The 18,753-nt window shown below is 36.0% G+C and overlaps 1 protein-coding gene across 13 annotated transcripts in view; it reads left to right on the plus strand.

Annotated features, from left to right (window-relative positions):
- Window positions 1-18,753, plus strand: part of PPIP5K2 (diphosphoinositol pentakisphosphate kinase 2) — a 66,669-nt gene that overhangs the window by 13,172 nt on the left and 34,744 nt on the right. For 10 of the 13 annotated variants that reach the window (XM_029942648.1, XM_029942649.1, XM_029942652.1 and 7 more), the window contains exons 8-17: window positions 7,421-7,582; window positions 9,125-9,246; window positions 10,441-10,542; window positions 11,671-11,757; window positions 12,492-12,567; window positions 12,649-12,758; window positions 13,474-13,559; window positions 15,918-16,043; window positions 16,186-16,307; window positions 16,581-16,763. In XM_029942648.1, coding sequence (XP_029798508.1) covers window positions 7,421-7,582; window positions 9,125-9,246; window positions 10,441-10,542; window positions 11,671-11,757; window positions 12,492-12,567; window positions 12,649-12,758; window positions 13,474-13,559; window positions 15,918-16,043; window positions 16,186-16,307; window positions 16,581-16,763 — 1,176 coding nt within the window. The remainder of the gene's footprint in view (window positions 1-7,420; window positions 7,583-9,124; window positions 9,247-10,440; window positions 10,543-11,670; window positions 11,758-12,491; window positions 12,568-12,648; window positions 12,759-13,473; window positions 13,560-15,917; window positions 16,044-16,185; window positions 16,308-16,580; window positions 16,764-18,753) is intronic. The other 3 variants (XM_029942651.1, XM_029942655.1, XM_029942658.1) reach the window with 1 other exon arrangement.

The following is an 18,753-nucleotide window of genomic DNA, read 5'->3' on the forward strand; positions in this document are numbered from 1 at the left end:
CCCCCCCATGACCATCACCCTCTTCCACCCTTCCCCTCCTCCTTTAGCCCTCGGTTCATTCTCAGTATTCAGTACTCAGGTTTTATGTCCCTCTCTTTCCCACTCCCCCTATGGTCCTCTGTTAGGTTTCTCCTGTTAGACCTATGAGTGCAAACATATGGTATCTATCCCTTCTCCGCCTAACTTATTTTGCTTAGCATACACCCTTGAAGTCCATCCACTTTGCTACAAATGGCCATATTTCTTTCTTCCTCATTGCCATGTAATACTCCATTGTATATATACCACATCTTCTTGATCCATTCATTAGTTGATGGACATTTAGGTTCTTTCCATGATTTGGCTATTGGAGAAAGTGCCGCTATGAACATTGGGGTACATGTGCTCCTATGCATCAGCACTCCTGTATCCCTTGGCTAGATCCCTAGCAGTGCTATTGCTGGGTCATAAGGGAGTTCTATGGATAGTTTTTTGAGGAACCTTCACACTGCTTTCCAGAGCGGCTGCACCAGTTTACATTCCCACCAACAGTGTAGGAGGGTGCCTGTTTCTCCACATTCTCGCCAGCATCTATAGTCTCTTGATTTGTTCATTTTAGCCACTCTGACCAGCGTGAGGTGGTATCTCAGTGTGGTTTTGATTTGTATTTCCCTGATGATGAGTGACACTGAGCATTGTTTCATGTGCCTGTTGGCCATCTGGATGCCCTCTTTGGAGAAGTTTCTGTTTAGGTCTTCTGCCCATTTCTTCGCTGGGTAATTCGTTTTGCAGGTTTAGTGAGTTCCTTGTAGATTTTGGATACTAGCCCTTTATCTGATATGCCATTTGCCACTATCTTTTCCCATTCTGTCGGTTGCCTGTTAGTTTTTTTGATCGTTTCCTATGCATTGCAAAAGCTTTTTATCTTGATGAGGTCCCAATAGTTCATTTTTGTTCTTGATTCCCTTGGCTTTGGGGATGTGTCTAGGAGGAAATTGCTGCGGTGGAGGTCAAGGAGGCTATTTCCTACTTTCTCCTCTAGGGTTTTGATGGTTTCCTGTCTCACATTCAAGTCCTTGATCCATTTTTAGTTTATTTTTGTGAATGGTGTAAGAAAGTGGTCTAATTTCATTTTTCTACATGTTGCTGTCCAGCTCTCCCAACATCACCTGTTGAAGAGGCTGTCTTTTTCCATTGGATAATCTTTCCTGTTTTGTCAAAAATTAATTGGCCGTACATTTGTGGACCCAGTTCTGGGCTCTCTATTCTATTCCATTGGTCTATGTGTCTGTTTTTGTGCCAATACCATGCTGTCTTCATGTTGACAGCTTTGTAGTAGAGGCTAAAGTCTGGGATTGTGATGCTTCCCATTTTGGTTTTCTTCAATATTACTTTGGCTATTCAGGGTTTTTTGTGGTTCTGTATGAATTTTAAGATAGTTCTAGCTTTGAGAAGAATGCTGGTGCAACTTTGATGGGGATGGCATTGAATGTGTAAATTGTTTTGGGTAATAATGACATTTTAACAATGTTTATTCCTCTGATCCATGAGCACAGAATGTTTTTCCATTTCTGTGTGTCTTCTTCAATTTCCTTCATAAGTCTTCTATAGTTTTCAGCATACAGGTCTTTTACCTTTTTGGTTAGGTTTATTCCTAGGTATTTTATGATTTTTGGTGCATTTGTGAATGGGATCAGTTTCTTGATTTCTCTTTCTGTTGCTTCATTTTTGGTGTATAAGAATGCAACTGATTTCTTTACATTGATTTTTGTACCCTGCAACTTTACTGAATTCATTGATCAGTTCTCGAAGGCTTCTGGTGGAGTCGATCGGGTTTTCCATATAGAGTATCATGTCATCTGCAAAAAGTGAAAGTTTGACTTCTTTGCTGATTCTGATGCCTTTTATTACCTTTTGTTGTCTTATTGCTGATGCTAGGACTTCCAACACTATGTTAAACACTATGTCCATTATGTGGACATCCCTGTCATGTCCCTTCTTTCAGGGAGAAAGCTCTCAGGTTTTCCCCATTGAGTATAACATTAGCTATGGGCTTTTCAGAAATGGCTTTTATGATATTTGAGTAAGTTCTTTCTATCCCGACTTTCTCAAGGGTTTTTATTAAGAAGCGATGTTGTATTTTGTCAAATGCTTTTTCTGCATCTATCAACAGGATCATATGGTTTTTATCTTTTTTTTTGTTAATGTGATGTATCACATTGATGGATTTGCAAATATTGAACCAGCCCTGTAACCCAGGAATGAATCCCACTTCATTATAATGGATAATTCTTTTTATATGCTGTTGAATTCGATTTGTTAGTATCTTGTTGAGTATTTTTGCATTCATATTCATTAAGGATATTGGCCTGTAGTTCTCTTTTTTTGTTGGGTCTCTGTCTGGCTTAGGAATCAAAGTGATATGCGCTTCGTAGAATGAGTCTGGAAGTCTTCCATTTTTATTTTTTGGGATAACTTGAGAAGGATCGGTGTTAACTCTGCTTTAAATGTCTGGTAGAATTCTCCTGGGAGTCCATCTGGCCCTGCGCTTTTATTCGTTGGGAGGCTTTTGATAACTGATTCGATTTCTTCACTGGTTATAGGTCTGTTCAGGTTTTCTATCTCTTCTCGTTTGAATTTTGGTAATGCGGGTGCATTTAGGAATTTGTCCATTTCTTCTAGGTAGTTTTTAATCTCCACATTTTTGGAGGTTTTTCCAGACTTCTTCCTTTGGTTGATTTCAAGTTTCATAGCATTGTGATCTGAAAGTGTGCATGGTATGATTTCAATTCTTTTGTATTTTTGGAGGGCTATTTTATGACCCAGTATGTGATCAGTCTTGGGAGAATGTGCCATGTGCACTCGAGAAGAAAGTGAATTCCCTAGCGTCGGGATGCAGAGTTCTAAATATATCTATTAATTCCATCTGTTCCAGTGTCCCATTGAGGTCCATTGTTTCTTTAGTGAGTTTTTTGTCTGGTTGGCCTACCCATTGTTGCAAGTGGAGTATTAAAGTCCTCTGCATTTAGCACATTCTTATCAATAAGATTGCTTCTGTTTGCGACTAGTTGTTTTATGTATTTGGGAGCTCCTTAATTCAGTGCATAGATGTTCATAATTATTAGCTCTTCCTGATGGAGAGACCCTGTAATTATTATATAATATCCTTCTTCATCGTTTGTTACTGCCTTTACTTTAAAGTCCAGTTTGTCCGATATAAGTATGGCTACTCCAGCTTTCTTTTGGCGTCCAGTCGCATGATAAATATTTCTCCATCCCCTTAATTTCAATCTGAAGATGTCTTCAGGTCTAAGGTGAGTCTCTTGTAGACAGCAAATAGATGGATTTTGGTTTTTGATCCATTCTGCTACCCTGTGTTGTTTGACTAGAGCAGTCCATTTAAATTCAGTGTTACTATTGAAAAATGTGGGTTTAGATTCATTGTGTTCTCTGTAGGGCTCACGTTTGTATTGATGTCTCTGGTGTCTTATAGTTCTTGCTACCTTTCTTTCATAGAGTCCCTCTTAGGATTTCTTGTAGGGCTGGTTTGGTGGTAATGAATTCTCTCAACTTTTGTTTATTTGGGAAAACCTTTATCTCTCCTTCTATATTGAATGACAGGCTCGCTGGATAAAGAATTCTTGGTTGCATATTTTTTTTTGTTCATCACATTGAAATTGAAGATTTCCTGCCATTCATTTCTGGCCTGCCAAGTTTCAGTAGATAGGTCTGTAACCACTCTGATAGGTTTCCCTTTGTATGTTAGGGCCCTTTTATCCCTAGCTGCTTTCAGAATTCTCTCTTTATCTTTATATTTTGCCAGTTTCACTATGACATGTCTTGCTGAAGATTGGTTTACATTATGTCTTAGGGGAGTTCGGTGTGTCTCTTGAATTTCAGTGTCTTTCTCTTTCCCCAGATTGGGGAAATTTTCGTGTATAATTTGGTCCAGCACCCCTTCAGGACCTCTGTCTTTATCTTCGTCTTCAGGAACTCCTATGATACAGATATTGTTCTGTTTGATTGTATCACTCAGGTCTCTGATTCTCCTTTCATGCTCCCGTATTAATTTATCTCTTTTTCTCGGCTTCTTCTTTTGCTATAACTGTGTCTTCTAATTCACTTATTCTCCCCTCTCCTTCTTCAATCCATGCATTGGCAGCCTCCATTTTATTATTCACCTCATTTATAGCCTTTTTTAACTCGTTACAGCAATTTTGAAGGTTCCTAGTCTTTGTCTCAATACCTTCTCTGACAGCTTCTATGCTTTTTTCAAGCCCAGCAATTGATTTTATGATAATTGTTCTAAATTCTTGTTCAGTTATGTTGCTTGTGTCTGTTTTGAGCAGTTCTGTCACTGTGATTTCTTCCTGGAATTTCTTCAGAGGAGAGTTCTTTCATTTCATCATTTTGGCTAGCTTTCTGTCTCTTACCAGTTTTAAAAGCTCTTTCTGCACTGTGTGCCTGTTCGTATGGCTCTATTAAAGGAGACTCTGTCCAGGGACTGTCGTTTCAGGAGATGTTCTTTTAACGGTGTCTCTCAGTTTCTCTTGTTGTGCTTGTAATTAATATATTTCCTTACTCAGGGATTTTTGAGACTTTCCACTATGTGTGCTTTGGCCTGTTTCTTGAGGTAGCCCTGAAAAGGAAAACAGACAGACAAACACACAGAGAACACAAGCACGCAAATGCACTGACAGATCCGGTAAACAAGCAAACCAAATGGGAAAGGAAAAAAAGGGAGCGGGAAAGAAACGGGAGGACAGAGACAGCCAGAGAGAAAGGACAGTCTGAGGGCCTAAAACATGTGGAGGAGAGAGATAAGAATGAGATATGGGAAAAATATCTGGATGGTAAGGGTTGATCTAATCACAGCAGTGCTTAAATGTTGGTCTTTCCCAGACTCCAGGGTGAAAAGGGAGAAAAGGAGGAAATAGGAAAATAGAAAAGAGAAAACAAGAGAAAAAATCATAAAAAAATAAAAATTAAAAATAATTAAGAAAGAAAAAATTAAGGAAAGGTAAAAAAATAGCATGAAAAGAGGAGTCCAGCCCTCCAGCGGGGATGGGCGCGGTTCGATGTGGGTAGGTCGGTCTCTGCCTGGTCTCTGAGGCCCCGCCTTAGTGGATTCAGGGAGAACAATGGCGGCGCCTCAAGTCCCTCTCACACCATGCATTGCCAGCCAATCTCTTGAGTCCAACCTCCCCAAGCCCCCGGTGGGTCAGATTGTTTCAGTTTTCTAAGGTCCGCTAGGCCTTCAAACCCTAGTCTACCCACTTTATTGTTTCCGCCACAATTAAAATAACCTCTGGCAGCCAGGCGGTTTTCTGGTGGGGACTGCGCAGGGGAATTGGAGCGCCAGCCCTTCCCTGGCTCCACCTGAGGTCTGCTGGCTGCAGGGTCCACCGGATCACGAGCCGCTAAGGGGGTGGGATTTCTCTCCCTGCACCCAGCGGCTGCAAAAGGAAAGTTTGTCTCTCTGTGGCGCCGCGGGCTGAAGTCTCCTTTCAGTCTCTCCTCTTCCCCTCGGCTCTGTACCTCCCCGGAGGCTGGTTTGCACCCAGCTTCTTGTGCAGCACGGCCTGCTCGCGCAGCTCTCAGAATTCTCTGCCAACCTGCACAGCCGTCCTGCGCACTGGCGGCCCTGCACGGTACTGTGCAGCCTCTGGACCCGCGCTCTCTGCGGCCGGGACTGTCTCTGGGCACTCTCTTTCCCAGCTCAGCTTTAGCCAGCGCTCCCTGCCGCAGAGCCTCTTTTCCCAAGTTTTCACTCACTCACTCCGGCATCCGTGAAGCTGATATGAATAACGGGTCAGTGCGCGCCACTCCGCTCCTGGAGATCAGAAAGTTGTGGGGGCGCCTGGGTGGCTCAGTCGGTTAAGCCTCCGGCTTCGGCTCAGGTCAGATCTCACGTTCGTGGGTTGGAGCCCCGCATCGGGCTCTGTGCTGACAGCTAGCTCAGAGCCTGGAGCCTGCTTCCGGTTCTGTGTCTCCTTCTCTCTCTGCCCCTCCCCCTCTCATGCTCTGTCTCTCTCTGTATCAAAAATAAATAAAACAAAAAAAAATTAAAAAAAAAAGAAAGTTGTGACTTTTCATTCCTTTCAGTTTGATGGTTGCATGCGTCTGGAGGTAAGTGTTCCCTTCTTCTCCGCAATCTTGCCGTCCTTGTTTTTCTCTTGATCTGACTAGGGATTCTTAATCTGGTTTGTATTATCAATGCCTTTGACAGTCTGAAGCCTATGGACCTTTTTTTTTTTTTTAGAATAATGTTCTTAAATACTTAACACAGGATTGCCAAGGACACAAATTTTATTGAAATATAGTTATGAAAATAATCAAAAACCAACTTGGTGATGTAATAACATGTATGCCTCTTTAAAAGGACATTAAATAGGGCGCCTGGGTGGCTCATTCAGTTAAGCATCCGGCTTCGGCTCAGGTCATGATCTCACTGTTTGTGGGTTCGAGCCCCGCGTCGGGCTCTGTGCTGACAGCTAGCTCAGAGCCTGGAGCCTGCTTCAGATTCTGTGTCTCCCTCTCTCTCTGACCTTCCCTTGCTCGCACTATCTCTGTCTCTCAAAAATAAAATTAAAAAAAATTTTTTTTAATTAAAGGACATTAAATAATAAAATAGTGAGTAAAGGTCTAATAGCCACCAGTTTTAAGCATTGATTAGCATCAACGATGTTTTGAGATCTGCAATAACTGTAGGATAATATAAAAATATGTTGGTCTTCTTTTAGTGGCAGGTAAGGTCTTAATTGCTTTCCCTTCAGCCAGCCTCTGTCTAAGGTATAAACCTGATCATGAACCTCTCTGTAAAAATTCTCTTGTGGATTTTGTTGACCATAGGATAATAATCAGGTTCATAAGTGTGGCATACAGGATATTTTTGTCTTCTATGAACCTTATTTCTTACAGTATAAACTATACTAAATAACTTACTCTTCTCTGAATGCGTCATGCTCTTTAATGCCTCTGTGTTAATTACCTGTGGTTAGAGTGCTGTTCCCTCTCTTATCTGCCTTTCATTTTATGCTGTCCCTCACTACCACCCCCAATTTTTTAAACTTTCTTTGGGCCATTATTTCCTTTTATAATGTTTTTATAATTATTTGTACCTCTCCTTTGTTAAACTTAAAACAATTTGAAAAATACCACATCATATACAACCTAGTGTTCCCTCATAATACTCAGCATAATTATTCTCTATAAAGAACAGAACTTCACTTTACCAGTTTTGCCATGTAATTAATTGTTTATAACTTTTCCAAGGTATTGAAAATTTTGTCATATGAAAGAGATAAAGGGTGAAACGAATAGTCTGGAGACTGAAGTATAATTTTACTGATTATTTTTTATTTTTAATTTGTTGTCTGCTTTTTAAATACATTTTAAATAATAATATAAAGTTTTTTATGTATTTTAACTTTTACGAAAGGTTTATACAGTGGGTCCAGATTATGCTCATGCTGAAGCTCGAAAATCTCCAGCACTGGATGGCAAGGTGGAACGAGATAGTGAGGGAAAAGAAGTTAGATACCCTGTTATTCTCAATGCACGGGAGAAATTGATTGCTTGGAAAGTCTGCCTTGCTTTCAAGGTAAGATGTTTTATAGGCCACACAGGCTCCTGTAAAAGAAATTCCAGTTGTCTTTTTTGAGTAAAAGAAATGTTATTTGGGCATTTAATGGGAAAAGTAAAATGAAAAAATAAAAATGGTATATTTAAATGGCTTATGTACTTTTCAGGGAATTCTTGCAGTGCCATTAATAAGAACATATGATAAATGAAGCTCTTTGTTTCTCTCTAGTTTATCTGTTAAATAAAGGGAATTTTGTCAATTTATTCAGAAATTAAAATGATGGAGGAAAACTTAACTAAAACAGTAGCATTAACCAGTGTTTAGAGATAGTGTCTAACATGGTAAAAACGACTGGTTGCAAGTACTATTTACTCAGAATTGATAAACAATCATTTGATGATAAATGATAAACAAGATTTTTAGTAGTCCTCTAGCCTTGGCAATACGTCCTTTAGCCTTTTTATTACATATGATAAAATGTGTTTGTGAGAGCAATACAAATACAGTTCTTGAAGAAAACGTTTTACTTCTGACATTTGCCTAGTTCCCTCAGTCTATATCATTAGGCTTCAACTCCTGTACGGTAAAGATTTACATAGAAGTAGTACAACATACATCTAACAAAGGATAAACTTCACCTTTTTGAAGTCCTAAGTTATATGTAAAGACTAGTATGTATTACTGGTTATTAAATAATACTGTATGTCTTAATAATTTGAATTCACTTTTATGGATGGAATAGTAGCCTATAAGTATACTTTAAGAGCTTTATATGAGTTGTTTTAACTCTGTAATACCAGGATACCAAAAGGCATGACTTAAAATCATGTTTATGCTAGTGTGGCATGATTCGAATATAAAATGCAGAAGTTAGAAAATACCTGGAGCCTGAGTAGGAGACTTATGCCTTGGAATGGTTTTCTTCTCCCAAATAAAATGTATTTTATTTATTTCAAGTGCTCACAAGGGTATAGTTGTCAAGCTTTAAAAGATTCAGAGTGAAGGGCACCTACTTGGCTCAGTTTATAGTCTGCAACTCTTGATCTCAGGGTTATGAGCTTAAACCCCACAGTGGGTGCAGAGATTACTTAAAAATAAATCTTTCTTTAAAAAAGATTCATAGAGATAATTGGACATTTCCTCTGTAACATATATTCAAAACTATTTTTCCTTCTTGCTTTTTTTTTCTGGATTAAAGTGATACAATTTTTTCTACCACAAAATTCTACAAAGTCTTTAAGATTTTTTACTCTTCTTTTTAAATTATATATAACTTGAAGAACTTCCTGGTACAGATGCTACTTTTTGACCTCTCTACTGACTAGAGCATTACTGTTCTCTATTTCATGGTATGGAACTAAAATAATCATATAGTATGTTTTATATATTTTCGAAGTACTCAGGTTACAAATGAGTAATTTCATTACTTACTGTGAAGTAAAGTAATATGGAGTGATACATTTTTAGCCATTAATAAAATTTGATATGTTGTAATAAGACTAGAACACTGTGAGTCCTAATTAAAATGTAACTTTAAGGCTTATAATTTATTTTAAATAGCAAACAGTTTGTGGTTTTGATTTGTTACGGGCCAATGGACAGTCCTATGTCTGTGATGTCAATGGCTTCAGTTTTGTGAAAAATTCCATGAAGTATTATGATGATTGTGCAAAAATACTTGGGTAAGTTTTTTTTTTTTTTAATTTTTCTTCTACACCTTTGTTACAGCCAATGCATAGTAGCTCTTCAGAAACCAAATAATTGTAAACATCAAATGATGAGGATCTTCTAAGCACTCTAGAGTAAAAACCAACGTTCACAAAATGACATCTCCAAAGAACCATGACAAATCCTGAATTGTACTTCAGGTTATCAAAGGAAGATTAATTTAGGATCTGTATAGATGAAATCTTAAAGATATTTTAACTTTATAGATTTAGAAGTATTACACAGTGATTATTAGTTAAAACAGCTGATTTGTTAGGTTACTTTGTCCCTCAAGGTTTTGATACATAATTATAATTGAAAAGGTTTCATTCTCCTATTTTAAGGTACCAAATGAACATTCATGAAATAAGTAACCAGAGTAAAATGGAAATATTTGGAATTCAAGGTTCTTTTGAATGATACTGCTTTCTACAAACATGTTAGTTAAAGATAATCCCATGAGATTATCAGTGAATCCAAAAGAAATTACTGCATGTAGAAATACCATTTTTATATTCTTTGACCTATTTTCTTACACTTTGACTTAGAAGATTCATAAGACATATTTTTAAACCACTTCAAAGTATATATGACAGAACCACAGGAAAGGTACACTTTAAAATGTCTTGTCATGGGACACTTGCGTGACTCAGTCAGTTAAGCATCTTGATTTCACCTCAAGTCAAGCATCATGTGATGCTTAGCTTGGAGTCTACTTAAGATATTTACTGTCTCTCTCCCTCCCCTTTCCCTCTAGGAAAAGAGCTGTGGTATTTAGAGTAACTTCAAAAGCGATCAATCAAATGTATAAGAAAAGATCTGTAGCCATAAAGAAAAAACAATCTTGGTTTTCAGATTGTATCTGTAATCGCATATGATGTAGTTACAGTGATCTATTTGAATCCTCTATGATTTATATTTTAAAACTAAAGTAAATAATAATTCCAAATTTATGGTATCTCTTAGTGTGTTCTGATATACCAGTTTAGTGTGTTCTGATACTGCTGATCTAATTTTTCTTTATCAGGATTGATTCTTTGAGTTACTTTTTATGTGCTATAATCACAGAATCACTAGTTTGACTTTAACTTCAGTGATTGTGTATCATTAGTCATTAAATATTGAGGTTTGTTTTAAATTAATTTTATTTTTTTATTTTTATATCAAAGCAATATTGTAATGCGAGAGCTTGCTCCACAATTTCACATCCCCTGGTCAATCCCCTTAGAAGCTGAAGATATCCCAATTGTACCAACTACATCTGGAACTATGTAAGTTTGAGTATATTCATTTAGAAATTCCTGGGTTTTGTACATCAGTCTCTGCTATTACAATAAAGATTAAATTTCTAAATGGTCATTGGACACTTGACTGTGTATGTTTTCATATAATTCACTCTGCAGATGGAGAAATAGATTATATGGTTTTGCAAGGGTCCACCTAGACTAAAAATCTTTTATATTGTTGAAAATAAAGTCCTAAAAAATTAAATTCTGAAAAATGCTTGGATAATTATAGAACTAGAGAATTAAGCCATATAAATAAAGGAGGTACCAACAGGTATGTCACTTAAAAGTTCATAGTCCGTGGTCGTACGGCTGTTAAACTCTTATTCTATAAGAAAATATATTTGGATATATCCTGAGGTAAATTAATTAGACCAATATTGTCAGTGTTTTATAATATTCTGCTAGTGAAAATTACTGCTTGAAACTCACCTGCTACTCAGGTGGTTGCCCAAATGTTTCATATTCACAGCTTAGACGTTTACATTAGCAGGTTAAATATTCTGAGAAGGCTGGTCAGGGTGGAGGAACAAAAATATTTAATTTTGTTTTTAAACTAGTGTTCTCAAACTGTTTAACATAAAAACATTTAGATAACTTATTAAAATCCTGCAGTGTTGTGTTCTGTGGCCTATATTTGGCAAACACTAAATTATACCCTAGTATACTTTCTAAGACAGTTTTATCTTGTAGTAATTTGATTTTGAAATAGTTGTTCTTCTAACAAGGGCAAAATAAATATAGCAGCTATTAAGTAAAGCTTTATTTTATTTTGATTTAATGAAATCTCAGTCTATAATGACTTCTGCTACAGACCAAGTATTTAATGAAGTTCCAGGATTGTCATTTGTTTACTTTCATTCCAAAGTTAGTATAGTCATTTCTAGAGAGGAAGCTGATATATATAGCTTAATATTACTCCCCCTCCAATTTCTTAAAATCTTTTTAAGATTGGATTTGATAAAATTGACTGCTTGTTATAAGTACTATCATCATAGGAAAGTTCTTGAAATGGTAAAAGATGGCTCCAAAGAAATAATGAGATGTTGTGTTAGTCTGAATTGTATAACACAAATCCTTGTTAGAAAATTGAGAACTTTTATTTTATTTTAGGATGGAACTCAGATGTGTCATAGCTGTGATACGTCATGGGGATCGAACACCAAAACAAAAAATGAAAATGGAAGTGAGGCATCAAAAGTATGTTTAAAGGGAAATAATTTAACACTTAGGAGATAATTTAAGATTTCTGATCGGTGATTAGCTATTTTGATAATATATCATATTGGAAAACTGTTTTCCCTTTTCTTGGCCATTAATTTAAACCACTGGATGCAGACAAAATCCATTTAAAGTAATTATATATTATCAGCATCTGCAAATTATTGTGGCAATATCCATAAATTATCCATCTGAGCCAGCTTTCATTTACTGTTGTAAAAGTGTAAACATCCTAAGGTGTTCTGTTTAATCTTGGTTTGTTATTTTCTCATATTGCTTTCTATGGGTCCTTAATCTCTCAACCTTCTGGAAGAAAATGAGTATAATAAAAGTTTGTTATTTCTGAATATTATATACAGTATTTGATTTGGAAATAATAAAATGTTTAAACTTGGCTAATAAATATGTTGAAACATTTTTATATGTATATGTATGCAGTGACTTCAGAGAATATGATATGCAATATCAGATATTCAGTTTCCATCATGAGAAACCTTTTAAAAATAATCTAGTGATTATTACTTTTTCATGGTTAGGAAAATACTGAGTTTTGTAACTCAGCCTTCTATAGTAAAAGAGGACACACAGTATTTGAAGTCCATAGACCCCCTCCCCCGAGTCCCATATCTTCATTTATAATTGATTTGTGTTAAGTATATGGTGGTAATATTAATTACTGTAAAGGACTAACTGCTCTGTCTTTCTTTTATAAGATTTTTTGATCTTTTTGAAAAGTGTGATGGATATAAATCTGGGAAACTAAAACTCAAAAAGCCAAAACAGTTACAGGCAAGTGCATTTGACTTCTTGTGGGTTATAAATTGCTAATGGCAAAGTCCCATAAAAATTCAGTTCTTTATGATTTTCTAGGAAGTGCTGGACATTGCCCGACAGCTTCTTATGGAGCTGGGGCAGAACGACGATTCTGAAATTGAAGAAAACAAGTCAAAACTTGAACAGCTTAAGACCGTATTAGAAATGTGAGAATCTTTTTTAAACTCTTAATTTTTATGATTTCGATAACTAAATTTGATAAGTGTTCTTTTTCAATGTATGACTTCCTACGTTAAATTTCCTTCACAGTTTGATCTTTTTGCGCTTTACTGCTGAAGCTGAAGAGAAATTAGCTCAAATCTAGTGTGATTTTTATTTGTACCAGTGAGAAAATAAGTTGTTGTGTTGAAGGGTATTGTTTTAGTTTTACTTTTAATTTTGATGAGACACATTTGATCTTTTATTTAGTACCATTTAGGATAAAAGCCACATGGCTAACTTGACCACAGACTAAATGTTTAAATAATAAACAAGTTTGAACTATGCTTTAAAAGTGAAATTAATTACACCAGTATTACTATTAGAAGCTTTACATTTGGCCACCTAGAATCTTATTTCCTTAATTTTTTAAATGCCCATACATTTCTGTTTTATGTATTTCAACACTTTGTCATCTCTTCAAAATTGTGTAACTTTCGTAGAGAAACTTTTTGTTTTCCTATTTAATGTGATTAGAATGACTATGCGTGGTACAGATTTTCTACTATAGTATTTTAAAGAATTCAATAATGAATGACAAATAGAAGAGGGCATTAATATGTACATTTAGTTTTTCTCTAGATGGATTTTAGTTTCTCTTTAAGAGGTTTCATTGAACACTTACTGAATATTGTTCATTTTGTTTGGCATTTTGTTTTTCAGGTATGGCCATTTTTCTGGAATAAATCGTAAAGTCCAACTAACTTATCTGCCTCATGGTTGTCCTAAAACATCTAGTGAAGAGGAAGGTATATCACTATTAATGCCTATTGTATTTTAATTATACATAGAGACTTACTCATTGTACTGCCTTTGGTCCCTCTCCTCTGTAGTAGTTAAGGGACTGACATGCTGAATAAAGGAAAAATAAAGTGGAGTTTGGTCAACTTTGCCTTCTATCCTTCAAATAAAGGGTGGATTTTATTCTTTATTTTTTAAGGAAAGGATAGATTTTATTTTGAAAACTGCTTAGGACTTCCCTTTTATTCTGGAGTTGTTTCAGAAAGCCTATTTATAACTAAATGTTACTTAATTGGACCCTTTCTTCCTCTTTTGGTAGAAGAGGGCAGAGTTTTTAGGAAGAACGCTCAAAAACTACAAAAAGACTGAAAAAATACACAATAATCATGTTTCTAATATAGTTAATTTCTTCCACCAAATAAGTCTGAATAAAGCATTTAAATGAGGTCAGTCTCCTAAAAGCAGTCAGCATAAAATTCCAAATATTCATTTACCTTTTAAAATAAAAAATGGGCAGAGGGGTGCCTTGGTAGATCAGTCAATTAAGCATCCGACTTGAGCTCAGGTCATGATCTCACTGTTCATGGGTTCAGGTTCCCCCATTGGGCTCTGTGCTGACAACTCAGAGTCTAGACCCCACTTTGGATTCTCTGTCTCCCTTTCTCTCTCTGCCCCTTCCCTGCTTGTGTGCTTGCTCAGTCTCTCTCTCTCTCTCCCAAAAATAACTAAACATTTTAAAAATAATAAGAAGAATAAAATAAAAATGGACAGAAATTGGAGAAGCCATTTCATGAAGAAATGTAGATGCCCAATAAAGCAATGATAATAATAGTAACAATTACTTTTGCCTATCACACTAGCAAAGTGTTTTCTTATTTTATTGTTTCATCAAATTGGTAATAATGTTAATGAGAATATAGTATGAATGGATTTCAGCCTGTTGATAGGAGTATAAATTGACATAGCTCCTTGAAAAATAATTTGGCAATATGAGAAGCTTCAAAAAATGTTTATTAATATGCTTTGATCTTATTTTTTAAGTTCATTTATTTATTTTGAGAGAAAGTATGAGTGCAGAGGGGCAGAGAGAGAGAAAATCCCAAGCAGGCTCTGCATGGCATGGACAGTGCTGAGCCCCAAGTAGAGCTCAAACTCATGAATCATGAGATCATGACCTAAGCCGAAATGAAGTCGAACGCTTAACCAACTGAGACATCCAGGCATCCCTCATATGCTATGATCTACTTATAGGAATCTATCTCTAGGAAGTGGTCAGATAGTCTGGAAAAGATTGATCTGTGGGGATATTCTCAATGGCATTATGTATAGTGGCATAAATTGAAGTAGTGATTATCTTAAATATGAACACAAGTTTGACTATATTGATCTTCATATATTTATTTTAAAAGTTGACAGTTGCTACTGTGTCACACTTTGTGATTAATAGCAATACAGATTAATTTTCTATACTTGAATGTTTGTGATCAAAAACATTCTATAAATGTGATTGAAAAAGTCTTAATTAATTGTCTTCCATAAATTAATAGTGGCCTGCCTAATAATGCACATACAACTACAACATACTAGCCCCAGGGAAAAAGTTGATCTCTTTCACTTTTCATGAATCATCATTAAGTTTTTTAGCACTTCTATTGTTCATTTTTAAATTACCTCTTTTCTGTATCCCAGTGCAGATCTTAGGACATGATAAAGGGCAGATAAATTAGGTACAAAAATTCATTTGCTTGTGGAACCTCTCCTAATATCTGAGAAAAAAGATTACACAATTCCAAATTTTAAAAGTTGCTATTGGCTACACTTTATTGTATATCTCATTTATAAGTTTAAATTATAATAAGTTTTAGGCTCTCATCTCATATTTTCTGGAAAATTCTGCAAATGACTAATTCTTCTGTACAAATGAATACATCTTCACTTCACTTTTATGCGAGCCTCTTGATATAAAGACAAGGTCTCCACCCTGTGGTGAAGGGGCTTTTAACGTAGCATAGCTGGCACAGCTAAATTAAATATTTTGGGCAAATACTATCGCTGTCATATCACTATGAGAGCCGTGAAGGTAGAAACATCACTTCCTTTCAGAAAACTGGGAAAAAGGAAGTGAGGAAGTCCTAAAGTGAGGAAGAAATAATGAAATTAGACTAAGATTTTAACAGGGGGAGCAAAGGCTGTTCCTAATAGAAGCAGATCCTACAAAGATAGGTACATTCGAAGGAACAAAATAATTTACATAAAATGGCTATTTTCCACTGCAGAGGAGAAAACAAAAAATTAATCTTGAAACCTTTCTTTGAAAGAAACAAACTTGACATTTATTTTCTTTTATTCATTAACATGTATCTTAGACAGCCGAAGAGAAGAACCATCCTTACTCTTGGTTCTAAAATGGGGAGGAGAACTAACTCCCGCAGGCAGGGTCCAGGCCGAAGAACTTGGAAGAGCTTTCAGGTGTATGTATCCTGGAGGTCAAGGTAAATCTTGGAGTTTCTTTAATTGGATTAAGTTTTTGCATTGTATTTTCAAATCTTCACTTAATTTGAGATGTTACTAAATATTTATAGAAATACAATGAGACAAAAACATAGCTTAAGTGATTTTAGTATTTATTTTCAGGAGATTATGCAGGATTTCCTGGTTGTGGTTTACTTAGATTACATAGTACCTACCGACATGACCTCAAAATATATGCCTCTGATGAAGGACGAGTCCAGATGACTGCAGCTGCTTTTGCAAAGGTATAAGTAAATGTTTTCCAGAGTTACTAAAAATTTCATCTAATATCGCATTTTAAGAGATTTTTGCTAAGGCTATATTTAAACATTTCAAATTTGAAATTTCCAGTTCAAGCCCTGAAAATGGTGATGGGCTACATTATTAATTAAGTTTGTTTATTGCAAATAGTTAGCTTACACCTTATGAAATTCAGCATGTAACAAAACAGTTATTATGCTGCTTTCTGTTAGTTTGCATACTAATTTTTGAATTTGTGTTGGCTTTAATATGTTTAGGGGCTCTTAGCTCTAGAAGGAGAGCTTACACCCATCCTTGTTCAGATGGTAAAAAGTGCGAATATGAATGGTCTCTTGGATAGTGATAGTGACTCTCTGAGCAGTTGTCAGCAGCGTGTGAAAGCGAGACTTCATGAAATACTTCAGAAAGACAGAGATTTTACTGCTGAAGATTATGAAAAGGTGGGTCTTAGCAAACTCTTTAACATTGTGAAATATGTGCACACAGAAAAGTATATAAAACAAAAACTTAGAGCGTATTCTATTATAAAGCAAATACTTCTATAGTCGCCATCCAGGTAGAGGAATAGAACGTTGGGAAACCTCTGATCCTTTGTGGCCCTTCTCAATTGCAACTCCTTCCCAACCTCCTAGAAATAATTACTACCCTGACTTAATATTGCTCTTTTTTGTAGTCTTCTCATATCAAGAATACTTATTTGGATAAGTAATCATCCCTAACTACTATGGTCTCAGTTTGGGCTGTTTTCTAAGCTTCATACAATAGAGTAGGTTTTCTTTTGTTTTTGGTAAAACAATGTCATGTTTGTGACATTTATCCATATTTTTGAGAATTTCCTTAGTTAACTAATAATCACTTCTATGTAGTATTTTATTTCAGAGATTGACAAACTTTTTCTGTAAAAGACCAGATAGTAAATTTTAGGCTTTGGGGGTCACACATGTGGTCTCCTGTTGCATATTCTTTTTGATTTTTAACCACCTTTTAAAAATGTAAATACCAGGGCACCTGGGTAGTTCAGTCAGTAAAGTGATCATCTCTTGATTTGGACTCAGGTCATGGTCTCACAGTTTATGAGTTTGAGCCCCACGTTGGGCTCTGCACTGACTGTGCATAGCCCACTTGGGATTCTCTGTTTCCATCTCTCTCTGTCTCTCTCTCTGCCCCTCATGCTCTCTATCAAAAATAAATGAACTTAAATAAAAATGTGAATACCAATCTTTGCTCATGGGCCATGCCACAGGCCACATTTGGCCTGCAGGCCATAGTTTAATGACCCATGTTCTATTTTATGAATGTACTGTAATTTATATATACTTTATATCATTTGTTATAGTTTTGGGCTGTTGTGATTAGTACTTTTATGAGTGTCCTTAAATGTCTCCTAGTGCATATGAACATGCATTCTCTTGGGTGCTTTCTATGATTGGAATTGTTGTGACCCACAGTGTGCTTGTGTTTCACTATCAGTAGATAATGTCAAACTGTTTCCAGTCATTGAACCCATTTACACTCCCACTAGAAGTCCATGAAAGAAATCATTTTTCTACATAGTCTCTAATCTTGGTATTCTCAGACTATTCACTTTTGGTCATTCTGAAGATGGATGTGTAATAGTAGTTCAGTGTGGCTTTAATATTTTTTGACCATGTAGATATCCTCTTTCATGAAGCCTTCTATTCACATTTCTTGTCCTTTTGTTCTACTTTTTGTCTGTATTTTTCTTACTAAGTGGTAGAGGTTCTTTGGATATGTGTACTAAATACTATCACCTATTCTGAGTCTTTATTATGTCTTTCAATAAGCCGAGGTTCTTCTTTTTCATGAATTCCAAGTTGAATTTTTTCGTGTATGATCAGTGCATTTTTTTTGATGTTGTATAACTTCTTTTTTTCATTATTGAAGTATAACTGACACACAGTGTTGTTTCAGGTGTACAGCGCAGTGATTAGACAGACAGATCTATATATTCTATGCTTTGCTCCCCACAAGTGTAGTTACCATCTGTCACCTCACCCCGCTTCATGGTACCACTGACCATATTCCCTGCACTGTACTGTCTGTCCCCATGACTTCAATAACTGGATGCCTCTGTCTCCCACTCCCCTTTGTGGTCAGTGCACTTGAACGTTTCTTTTTCAAACTAGAGGTCATAAAATATTCTTCTGTATGATCTATAAGCTTTACTGTTTTGTCCTTCACATTTATCTGTTATCCAAGTAAAACTGACTTGTGTGTGTGCTATGAGGTAGGGATGTCAAAATTGATTTTTGCCAACCGTATGTACATATAGGTATATCAGCAGCACATACTGAAAGACTTTCCTTTATAGTATTACTTTATAATATTATCTTTACAATCTATCTTTGTAGTCTATTTCTACACTATATTCTTTACTTGATCCTATGCCACTGAATAAGATCTCCCAAG

Source organism: Suricata suricatta, chromosome 6 (assembly GCF_006229205.1).
Source record: "Suricata suricatta isolate VVHF042 chromosome 6, meerkat_22Aug2017_6uvM2_HiC, whole genome shotgun sequence".
NCBI lineage: Eukaryota > Metazoa > Chordata > Mammalia > Carnivora > Herpestidae > Suricata > Suricata suricatta.